General features: G+C 35.9%; 1 protein-coding gene across 2 annotated transcripts in view; it reads right to left on the reverse strand.

Moving 5' to 3' along the window:
• Positions 1-12574, reverse strand: part of LOC306870400 (rapamycin-insensitive companion of mTOR-like) — a gene marked incomplete at its 5' end in the record, with an annotated part of 40881 nt that overhangs the window by 848 nt on the left and 27459 nt on the right. The window contains 7 exons of one of the 2 annotated variants that reach the window (XR_013784253.1): positions 1698-1981; positions 3267-3405; positions 3478-3601; positions 4782-4937; positions 5176-5382; positions 5691-5775; positions 8379-8586. Coding sequence is in view for 1 of the 2 variants with exons in the window: in XM_079417639.1 (XP_079273765.1) it covers positions 1910-1981; positions 3267-3405; positions 3478-3601; positions 4782-4937; positions 5176-5382; positions 5691-5775; positions 8379-8556 (961 nt within the window). Of the gene's footprint in view, positions 1-639; positions 1982-3266; positions 3406-3477; positions 3602-4781; positions 4938-5175; positions 5383-5690; positions 5776-8378; positions 8587-12574 lie in introns of those variants that run through there. The other variant, XM_079417639.1, reaches the window with a different exon arrangement.

A 12574-nucleotide genomic window follows, 5' to 3' on the forward strand; every position in this document is an offset into this window, starting at 1 on the left:
CAGTATCATGTGTTTTTCTCACATTACAATTATGTGAATTTGAAAGAGAAATGTGCTTAACTGTCATGAACATTTCAGAATTCAAAAACAAACAAACAAAAAATAAGTATATTTTACAAAGGAAATTAAGCCTGTTTTAGGTCTTTTATATTGCATTGATATTATTTTCAGAAAAATTAAGCACATTTTGCTCCCCATATTTCCATTTTAATTCCTATGATTCTTATGTGATTCTAATGATTGCAAAACAACTTTTGATTTTAATCAGCATCAATGTAGAACAGCAAATACTACTATTATGTGGATTAATATTTTTACAAATAATGAGAATTTGGAATGGAAATGTGCTTAAATTGTCGTCAACATTTCAGAATGAGAAAAAAAAAAAAAAAAAAATATATATATATATATATATATATATATATATATATATATATCATAAGAAAATTCAGCCGGTTTTTAGGACTATTATTATAATTAGTGTAATGATATAAATAAGCACATTTTGCTCCCCAAAAGAGTCGAATCCCATCGTAATTCCCATTATTTTCAAGTGATTTTCACACCGTAACATAAAAGTAAATTATTTTTTTAATTAAAAAATACTAACATGGTGTATAATTTTTTTTTTACTTTTTTCAAACAAAATACCCCCCCCCCCCCACACACACAGAATTTATAATAGAAATGTCAGTCAAAATGATTTTCTGTTGTAATCAACATTACACCAAATGTATTGTATTATGATTTGTATTGAACTCCTGAATTCCTTCCAAGGTACTTGATCATCACTTTTATTAATCATATGTCAATAAAACGATACCATGCATGATTATGTTTCACTTCTGCTTTAACTTCCTGTAGGTCAGAGTCAATCTAACCGCCACAGAATCGCCGATCAGCATCAGATCAGCGTACGATGAGCAGACCGCAGCACTGCACGAGTCTAGTATGAAATAGAGAATGAATCTGCAGATGTTTTAATAACCGCTGTTCATCTGCAGTGAATCTCACAGGTCTGGGTCACATTTCACTCGAAAATCAAAATTCAATTCATTCTTCCATGATGATCTTTTGCATTATGACACAATTTTCATGATAATCAAGCATATTTCTCAGAATTGGGCTTTACAGTAAAGAGAAATCTGGTGAAATACGACCTGGACGTGATTGGTGACATCCAGACTGTTACGAGTCGAGCTAGCTCTGCGATCGAGTATGTGTGTGTATCAGTGCTCGCATGCGCTTCGCCTGCGTCTTTCGGAGCAGAATTTCCTATGAGTATGGTACGCGGATGACAGATTTCCAGTGAAAGATGTGTGACGCTAAGGGCTCAAATATCACAAATAAGTTTTTTTTTCCCAAAACACTGCATTCTGATTGTCTAGAGGTCATAAAAAAAATCCAAACACACACGTACAAAAGAAAATAATAAATAGTAGAAATGTAATCAATGTTTCGCCCAGTTCTGGAAGTCCTGAATTCATAGTCAAATCATTGGCGCTGAATTCTTTGTAGTGTTTGCGTGATCTTTTGAAATATTGGGGTGGGGTGGATATGTACAAACACCAGTGCAGTAAACCGTCTATCTCATCCGTGCATCTGGCGCTCTTAAAGTGTAAACAGCATTCAGATCGTTCTTTGTGAACATGCGCGTCCGTATGTACGTTCGGACTGTGTGTAGCGCTCCGGTTCACCTGTTTCACAGTCTGAAGACGTTTTTTGGTAAACTGGTCCCCTGAAGTCCAGGGGCTTGTTTCAGTATTCCTGTAAGCGCTTGCTTCCTCTCCTCCAGCTGCAGCCTGACTTCCTCGTCCTCCATGTGCGCTGAAGCGTGTCTCTCTGTGCCGTATGGGAGGTGAGGTGATGGGATAACGGCGGTGAGGTGTTCAGGAAGCTGACGGAGGTATCAAGACTCCTCTGTGTCCACAGGGACAGGCTGTGATGGTTTATTCAACACCGCTTCAGCTTCATCATACAACTGCAGACAGGAAAGGTCCACGTCACAGACACAATATTAACACTAGTTGTCGACTGATGTGGGGTTTTACAGGGCATAACATTCTATTGGAAATTTGATGATAAATAATTACATTTAGACTACCAAGTCTCACTCAGGTTGCATTTTTTTAAATCAAAAATACAGTAAGTTTAAAACAGCTGTGCTTCTTAGCCGTTTTCTGGAAACCCTGCTATATTTTTTTCATGATTCTTTGATTAAAGGAACACTCCACTTTTTTTGAAAATAGGATCATTTTACAACTCCCGAAGAGTTAAACAGTTGAGTTTTATCGTTTTTGAATCCATTCAGCCGATCTCCGGGTCTGGCGGTAGCACTTTTATCATTGAATCTGATTAGACCATTAGCATCTCGCTAAAAAATGACCAAAGAGTTTCGATATTTTTCCTATTTAAAACTCGGCTCTCCTGTAGTTACATCGCGTACTAAGACTGACGGAAAATTAAAAGTTGCAATTTTCTAGGCTAATATGGCTAGGAACTATACTCTCATTCCGGCGTAATAATCAAGGAACTTTGCTGCCATACCATGAGTGCAGCAGGCGCAATGATATTACTGAATGCAGTGCCCAGCTATATCATAACTAGTTACCTAGCTAGTTCCAGTTCCTGCTAATGCCAGACCCGGAGATCAGTTGAATGGATTCAAAAACGGTAAAACTCAACTGTTTAACTCTAGGGGAGGTGTAAAATGAGCCTATTTAAAAAACAAAAAAGTGAAGTGTTCCTTTAAGTTCAAAGGGCAGCATTTATTTGCAAAAGAAATGTCTTTACTGTCACTTTTGATCAATTTAGTGCATCTTTGCTGAATAAAAGCATTTTTAATTATTTTAATAAATTATCTTGATAAACTGAAATAAATCTCGAAAAAAAAAAGATTTCTTTATCTAAAAGAGAAACCTGTCAGAATAGTTTTTTCTAATTTGATGCTAATAAATGTTTTATTTATTTAAAAAAAAACAATAAAATACTGTTCACATAACTGCAAATTAAGTAAAATATATATATTTTTTAAATGTATTAATATTTTAATTTTACTTCATAAAATGTTTTTATTGCTTATTAATTTTTATAGCTTATTAACATTATTTTATAGCTTTAAATGCTGGCGATCCCTGGGTATGGCTGAGAGAAGCTACACACTACAGCTTAATATAAATATAAGCAACAGAGTCCTTTGGGAAAGGTGCTATAGGAAGTATTTTGGTGGAGATTTGTTGTAGAGGCTTTCAGGAGAGAAGCCGTACCGGAATGAACTGCACATCCTGGAAGAGCTCTTGGATGAAGCGGCGTGAGGCCAGACGAAACTTGCAGTTGGCCAGCAGGAAGGAGACCTCAGAGTACAGGCAGATGTCATCAAACGTGAACGGAAACTTCTCTTTTATCCTGCAGAGCGCAGCAGAGCATTACGCAGGGATAAAACAAACACAGAACACAGTATTTCTCAGCTGTTCTTACGTGAGCAGCCCCGTTTCATGTCCTTTGGTGCCGACTGAAGAGCTGAGGTTGATGACGAGTCGCAGAACCTCTTTCCTCAACAGAACTCTGCAGGTCGGCCCGTCCTCAGATATCGCCTTTCCACCTATATGAACACATTACATGTTTGCTTTTCTATCATGGACTTTTCATTGACCTCCACTGCTTTGGTACTGAACAAATGATCATTTCTCCTATCTCCAAAATGTTTACATTTGGACACTATTTTGTTTGTTTATTGTTAATTCCTCCACAACGTAGCTGATTTAGGTTATTGCTTTACTAAGTTTACTTTATATGCTAAACAAATAACTACTAAAAAGTAGATGTATTTAATAAAATATGGATCACTTTCATACAATTTGTAAACAAGTAGACAAGTGAAATGTCAAATAATGATGACTGTGAGGTCCCTGACAATAGTTTTCCATTTTTATTGATTAACTTATATATATATATATATATATATATATATATATATATATATATATAAATAAATAAATAAATAAATAAATAAATAAATAAATAAATAAATAAATAAATATATATATATATATATATATATATATATATATATATATATATATAAATCATAATTTAAGTAAGTTAAAATATGTTTGTTATTATTATTATCATTATGACTATTACTTATTTGATTTATTTGTTATATTTATGTAAATTTAATTATATATGTTGGGGTGGAAAAAGTTTCAACTGTTTTGTATTTTGTGTTGTTGCTTTGGATAGTATAAGAAAACTGAATAAAAAGAACTGAAAAAAATCAACATCTTTTATCAGTTATCTAAACAAAAAATGTCAATAGAACTCACTAATAAAAATATTTTGTTTAAAAAAAACTTACAGATACTGTAATTTATTTAGTTTATTATTATTATTGTCATCATCATCATCATTATTAATAATATTACTTATTTTGTTGTTGTTATTATTATATTTTAAACTTGATTATTACATATGCAGGGGTTGACAAGTTGTGTTGCTCCTTTGGCCAGAACAAAAAAAATGAATAAAAATAGAATTGGAACAGTTCACTCTTTATTTAGACACTATTTCAAACTTTTGTCAGAATATAACGATTTAATTTGACACTATTGAAAATGTTTCATATGTTGTACCATTGTCCACCTGGATGTTCACTGATGTAAAACATAAACTTCCAGAAATTTTCAACACAGTAAACAACTCCAGAAAAAATGGCTGTGAGAAGTTGCGTCTCAGTATGTGGTTTGGAATCTCAGAGGTAAAACAGAAGGTCTTATTCTCACCCAGAATGAGCTCTGTGCTGGGAGTGCTGCTGGCCGAACCCTGACTGACCGCTGCGTCGCTGCAGCCCGAGATCCCCGAGAACTTGGACTGGGCGACCACCTCCAGGTGATTATGGGAAGGCTGGCTGTGCCACTGAGAGAAACCATCAGACAGATCTGCCGGAGAGAGCAGTCAGGTATGAGGAAAAAAAGGAACTAAATTACTAATTTTTACCCAAATCTGGGCTTTGAACCTACAACCTTTCCAGTTACAACCAGATCAAGTTACTCCATTTACTAACACTCACAGTCTCCCATGCTTCCATGTAATCAGTGATTCCTTTCAGAAAGCAGCAGGTTCATAAAAAATGTGTTTTATAAAGCTGAAATTCTCTGCTAGCGTGTGTTTGCTCACCTGTGCGTGTGTGTGTGTTGTTCAGGTGGCTGTGTGTGTGTGAGCCGAGGATGGTGACGGCGCAGCAGTAGAGGCAGTTCTGCTCCGTGTGCTCCTGTAGGCCTGTACTCTCATCGGCTCCCAGCAGGTGGTTCTGCTCCGACCGGCTGCTGTTTAACAGCTCCGTTATACTCATCTGCGGCTTCAGTGGAGGACCACGACACGCTTCTAAGAAACCCACAAGAATAGACAAAAGAAACATGCAGATTTGTTTAATATAATTATTCATTTATATCTTTAATCAAATAAATGAAGAGCAGACTTCTTCAAAAACATAAAAAAAAAAGATCTTACTAACATTAGAAGGGGACTAATGTAATTGGAGTCAATTACAGTATAATATAGATGCCACGTAAAATGTGCGATTTGATAGATAGATGGATGAATAAATCAATAAATCAATAATTGTATTATTAATCCTACTACAACTAATAATAAATACAGAAATATAAGGGCGATGCTAAAAGCAGTCATACCATCAGATTCTCCAAAAAGAAACTTGGATGATTTTTCTCCAGCAGGGGGGCTTGTTCTCTTCTGGAAATATGATGTTTCTTTAATCTAAAAATAAAGTAAAATCTTAAAAGTAAACATTTTACACTCTTATTTAAAATACAGTCATTTCCCTAGCTGAAAAAAAAGAAAAAGAAAAAAAAAAAAGCAAAGAACAGTGCTTTTCACATCCGTATTTTACATTTTTTGGACACTAAAACTGGGCTCCCTGATTTGATGCAAATTTATTTGGGTATTTTTATCATCTAACATGTAAAAATAACAAATAATAAGAAAGTCTAATCATGAAAATTACCACATGCTCGTAGGGTTGTAACGGTATATCACGATATTGACATGTACGATTATCATATCGTGCACATTTGCTTATCCGCGGTTTTGAAAAAAAAATGAAACCAGATCTCACCCGCGCTGCTGCGTATATGCAACTTCTTTCCACTTGACTGCTTAGACTCCACCCATACCTGTACAGCGGGGCGAAAATGTCCGAGACAGAGGCTGCAAATTCTCTATCCCCCGCCGAAATTTTTTTTTAAATCTGCAGTATGGGAATATTTTGGGTATCCGAAAAGCATCTGCTGTCTCACTCACTATGTGAAGACGTGAACACATGAACATATCCAGAGCTACTCGGAGAGAACACTTAATCATTTTATAGTTTTATTTAAAAGAATAATCATCAAATACACTGATTGAAACTCATAGGTGTTTAGTACAACCTGTCAAAAAAAAAAGTTTGGTTTAGCCTGAAGAAATAATGACTGAAATATATTACTATTGTGTATAGTTTTTTGTCCATGTTTTAATTTAGTAAACCTCTCTTGTGTAGACAAACAAAAGTTGTTATATTTCATCTGATTGCATTTTCAATAATATATTTAGTATTGAATTATAGAATCCAGACCAATTGTATCAGACAACCCAGGATTTCTGAGGAAATAAAATACATTTCATAAGACTCTATTCTTAAATAATAATTAATACAAAATTTAATACAATTTATTAGACATGTTTTAGAATTTTAACACTGAATTAGTTTGACCCATCCAAGTTATATCCACATTTCAGTTCCTATTTACATCCATGTTGTTGGTTCATTATGTGGTTATATGTAATTACATGCAAATTTTTTACATGCTAATCATGTTAATTCTTTAGGGTCAAACTACCTCTGCAAAGACGCTTCCTGATCCAGCTCAACCAACTGTCACACAGTCACTTGCAAAAGGAATCAAGTTAGATCCTACATCCAAACCAGTGAAAGAATTGAATTCTTATTTCATTGCTAAAGACATGATGCCCTTTAGAGTAGTGGAAAAACCTGGCTTTCTCCACCTGATGAAGAAGGCAGTCCCAATGTACAAGGTACCATCAAAAACATACTTTTCCACCAATGAAATCCCTCGCATGTACAAAGAGGTAAGGGCCAGTGTTGAAGAACAGATGAAGGAAGCTGTGTGGATCAGCCACCACAGACCTGTGGACCAGCAGTAGTGGAGGTGGGGAGCCATTCATAAGTTTTACAGTCCACTACCTCTCCTCAGATTGGCAGCTTAAGTGCCACTGTTTGGAGTCTCATTTATTTCCTGAAGACCACTCCTCAGAAACCATCTCCGAGATGTCTGAAAATATGCTCCAGGAATGGAAGATTTCAAAAGAAAGTCTGTGCGGAATTACCACAGACAATGCAACAAATATGAAGAAGGCCTTCGCAGAGTTCCCTTGTATTTGGCTCACTTGTTTTGGTCACAATTTAAATCTGGCCATTAGACTTGAAGATCCAAAGGGTTGAATCTGCTGTCAGGGCATGCAGACACTTGATTCAAGGATTTTCTCGGAGTTGGAAAAGGAAGAGAGAATTAAAAAAGACCTGGAACTCCCTGAGCATGCCCTCATCCATGGCGTGGTAACAAGGTGGGGATCAACTTATGAGATGATCTCCAGGTTCCTGGAGCAACAGCAGGCTGTCTGTGCAGTCCTGGCTAGTGACAGGAGTACATGGCATTTCATGCCAAAAGATAATGACATTGCCACTCTTGAGAATATCAATCAGCTCCTTCAACCACTCTATGACCTCACTGATGCCCTGGCATCGGAGAAACGGGTCACACTGTCCTCACTCACACCAGTACTGGAGCACATTGGCAGCGAAATCCTCTCTGAGCAAGCTGAAGACAATCTACTCATCAGACAGATGAAGCAAGTAATGCGAGAAGACTTGCAAGGGAGATACACAGAGCAGGTGGAACGAGTGCTACAAATCTCCAGCTTTGTGGATGCCCGATTTAAGGGAAGCTTCTGTAAAAACCTGGATGACACAGCTGAGGCATGTGTGGAAGAAGCTGTGAATCTTGAAACAGCAGTTCCTTTGAAGAGAGAACATATACTGTATACCGCGAAACCGTGATATTTTCTGAGACGATTATCATACCGCGAAAATCTCATACCGTTACAACCCTACATGCTCGCTTCTCCTAAATAAGTCACACAATCAGAGTTATGCCCACAGTGAGAGCAAAAAAAAAAAAAAAAAAGTTTAAATGACTGCACCTTCAAATGAACCAACATAATGAAAACTGAATCAAATTCGCATGAGCTTCTATACACTCTACATATGCATTACTAAAAGTTCACAAGACAACAAAATGTACCTGAAACATGTGGTTGATGTCCAGGGGCAGCGCCAGGCCGATGTAGTCCTCACTGCAGCCGAAGGTGGCGCTAGAGACCATGGAGCGCAAGGAAGAGGAGCGATTCAGGGTAGAGTGATTGATCGGACTCAATAAGTCCTCCTTATCCAGAGACGCAAAACTCAGAGCTTTCAAAAACCTGAGAGGAGAGCGAACACAAGCACACCCACTGCAAAACATTAGCTTTAATCCAATAAATCTTCAGCTACGCTTTCATCTGTATTAGAACACAAACACAAACTAAATAATATACATTACACTAGTGCTTACATAGTATAAAGAAAATAGTAAGACAGGACTATAAATACTGTAAATTGAGCATTTTATCATTATATACATAAGCCACCAATATGATGCATCCAATAATAACAACTAGACTATCTAAAAGAATGTGAATTGGTATGCAGCCAAAGACATTACTAAACCACCTTAGGTGGAGTCAAGGTGGAATTGGATTCCCAGCAGTAGATTGAGCATTTCGGTTTAGCACTACATCAACAAGGTTTGCAGTTTTCCTAAAGGACTGTTTCCACAAGCATCTAACGGAGTCTTAGAGGTGCATTAGTATCTAGTCACTCACCCATCATCAAATGTGAATGAACTATTTGGGTGAAAATGACAGTGGATCTGTAGTCGCACCGGATGGGACGTTGCCTTGTACTCTACATTATTTCTAAAATGGAAACTCTACGGCGGGTCCAAGCTAATGAGGGGATCCTACTCTCTCTACCCACCATGGCACAAGAGTTCTCGGCACTCTGCGGTGGGAGCTCAACGGCCCAGAATATCTTTTCCCAAAACACCTGAGAACCAGCAAAAAACACCCCGAACTTCAATTGCACTTTCATATTTTAGGTCAATGGAAAAAAAAATTGTTAAGGAGTCATATTTCAACCCAAACAAACAACTCAACAAATATAAAATAATGTATTTGAAATAAAATACATTACAAAAAAACATTATACAAAAATACTGGTATCTTAAATTATATTTAATTATACTGTAATTTAATTATAATTTATACATGAATTATTATATAATAAGAAAATTAACCTCATTCTTTGGACCACTGCATTATCAAGACACATTTTCATTCAAATATATATTTTCCCCCAAAAAATCCTTATTACAGTAAAGTGCCATTTTTGTAATAATAATATAATAAATATATAAAATAAATATTATATATATATATATATATATATATATATATATTAGGGCCGGGACTTTAACGCGTTAATTTAGATTAATTAATTACACAAAAATAACGCGTTAAATTTTTTTAACGCATTTTAATCGCACTTATTTTTGCACCGCGGAACGTTTCTCACTGGATGAGTTTCGGCGGACCGATTATACTGGAGCACCAACTAGCGTTCAGAATTCCAAGAACGGAAAGAACGGACTTGCGTTCTCGTGGAGACCGGTCTTGCCAAGCTTCCTTGGAAGCATAGATATATATACTGACTAGATGTCACCTCTGACGCTGCTGTCCATAGGAACGATGCGTCAGCGCGGCCGCCATCTTGGGTCGGGGGAAGCCGCGTCTACTCTGCATTAGTTAACATTGGCAGAGAACTATCAACGATTAAAATCACCTTAATTTGCTTAATTTTCAACCGATTTTCAAGCCGTTTGGTTTATTATAAATGTCAGACATATATTTATGATAGAACATAGATTAATTATTTTACTTATAAGTAAAATAATTAATCTATGTTCTATCATAAATATGTGATATATCATATACAATACAATACTTAGACACACCTACATAACTAATTAATTTGTTCTACAATGCACAAAACAATTACAAGGATGCTGATCGTGATATGAAAAAAACATGAATAATATAAAGTATATATAAAATATAAATAAATAATAGAGCAAAATTTAAATTAATAAAGGCACGAGTTAAACAAACAAAGCGGGAAAAAAACAATTATGGACTTCCTGACCAACAGACCTCAGAATGTTAGGATGGGGAACCTAACATCTGCATCTAGGCAGAAATTAAATCATCATAAATCGTCCAAATCTCAAATGATTTTTCTTAGTTTTTTGGTTTGTTACAACTGACAGACATGTATTTATGATCGAGTCCAGAGAAAATTGAAGCTTTTGATATTAATCTACTTCAAAACTAGGTGTAAGTTTATTATTCTTCCACTTCAGTGAACTTAAAATTAACTATTACTTACCTTAGCCTAATCTACTGCACACAAAATGGCTACAATGGTGTGATATCCATACTTAAAAATTCATGTTAATTAAAACATTTGAATTGTACTGGTTTATTATGTACATCAGCAAGCCGCAATACAATGACCCAGCGTAAAATGGTTATATAACACAAAAACAAACACAACGTGCGTACGTAGTGTGAAAACATCTTCCAGTATTTACAACAGCTTATTAAATGATTAGGCTACAGTATAAAACAGGTTAACCATTCTTTGAAAACATCCAGTTCATGAAAATATCTACTACAGCACAAAAGTCCGGCTTGATCTGAATGCCGAGAAACTTTGGCGCTTCCTTCAGATCCCCGACCCAAGATGGCGGCGATGTTGACGTATGCTTAGAGGCCCAAGGCGACATCTAGTCAGTATATATATCTATGCCTTGGAAGAACGAACTCGGAAGGACGCGAGAACACAGAACGCACACTTATGAGAACTGAGATGTACTGTGTTCTTGCTTAACTGACGCATAGTCTCAGCATAAGCAGCGACCAATGAACAATAAATATTACAAAATGTCATAACTTATTAAAACATTTCATACTATTATAGATATTACTTTCATATAATTGTATTGTTTTATTTTAGAGCGTTATATGTTTTACTGTTAAGATTCATTTTAATATGCCAATAAAAATGCAGACTTTCTCCGGGCCTTATAACTTTATTAAAATTAACTAAAACAAAACGATAAATATTTACTTTCAACTTGAAGAGCCGTTAAGTATTTGTGAGAGCGACTTTAAAGCTTACAGGCTTCCGTACACCGGCCACCCACAGCGTTTTCTGGGATTTCTAAAGGCTGATTCTCTCAAGTCTGCACTCGATGCATCCTCAGTTTCAAGAACATATTCTTGAAACTGCTTTCATGCATCCTCTATACTTGCGTTCTTGAGAATCGGAACTGAACTTTGACGGTTAATGATGACGTAGAACGAGAACACAAGGACGCAAGATCGCTGAAGAACGCATATTGAGAAACAGCCAAAAACAAACCACAGTGAACATGGACAAAGAAGCTGATGAGACCGCTTTGGTTGGCCCTGTGGATGGGAAATTTAAAAATCCATATAAAAAAACTTACTTCTCACTGTTCTCAGGTCAAATATTTATATGCGATTAAAATGCGATTAATTTCGATTAATTAATTACAAAGCCTCTAATTAATTAGATTAATTTTTTTAATCGAGTCCCGGCCCTAATATATATATATATATATATATATATATATATATATATATATATATATATATATATATATATACATACAGTGGTGTGAAAAAGTGTTGGTCCCCTTCCTGATTATTATTTTTTTTGCATGTTTGTCACACTTTAATGTTTCAGATCATCAAACAAATTTAAATATGAATAAAAGATAACAAGTAAACACATCATGCAGTTTCTGAATTAAGTTTTTTATTATGAAGGGAAGACAAAATCCAAACCCACATGGCCCTGTGTGAAAAAGTGCTTGCCCCCTAAACCTAATAACTGGTTGGGCCATCCTTAGCAGCAACAACTGCAATCAAGCGCTTGCGATAACATGCAATGAGTCTGTTACAGCGCTGTGGAGGAATTTTGGCCCACTCATCTTGGCAGAATTGTTGTAATTCAGCCACATTGGAGGGTTTTCGAGCATGAACCACCTTTTTAAGGTCATGCCACAGCATCTCAATAGGATTCAGGTCAGGACTTTGACTAGGCCACTCCAAAGTCTTCATTTAGTTTTTCTTCAGCCATTCAGAGGTGGATTTGCTAGTGTGTTTTTTTTGTGTTTGCTTCAGCTTGAGGTCACGAACAGATGGTCGGACATTGTCCTTCAGCATTTAAAAACTGCATGTTGTGTTTACTTGTGTTATCTTTGATTAATATTTAAATTTGTTTGATGATCGGAAACATTAAAGTGTGACAAAC

Source organism: Barbus barbus (assembly GCF_936440315.1).
Source record: "Barbus barbus genome assembly, chromosome: 5".
NCBI classification, from domain to species: domain Eukaryota; kingdom Metazoa; phylum Chordata; class Actinopteri; order Cypriniformes; family Cyprinidae; genus Barbus; species Barbus barbus.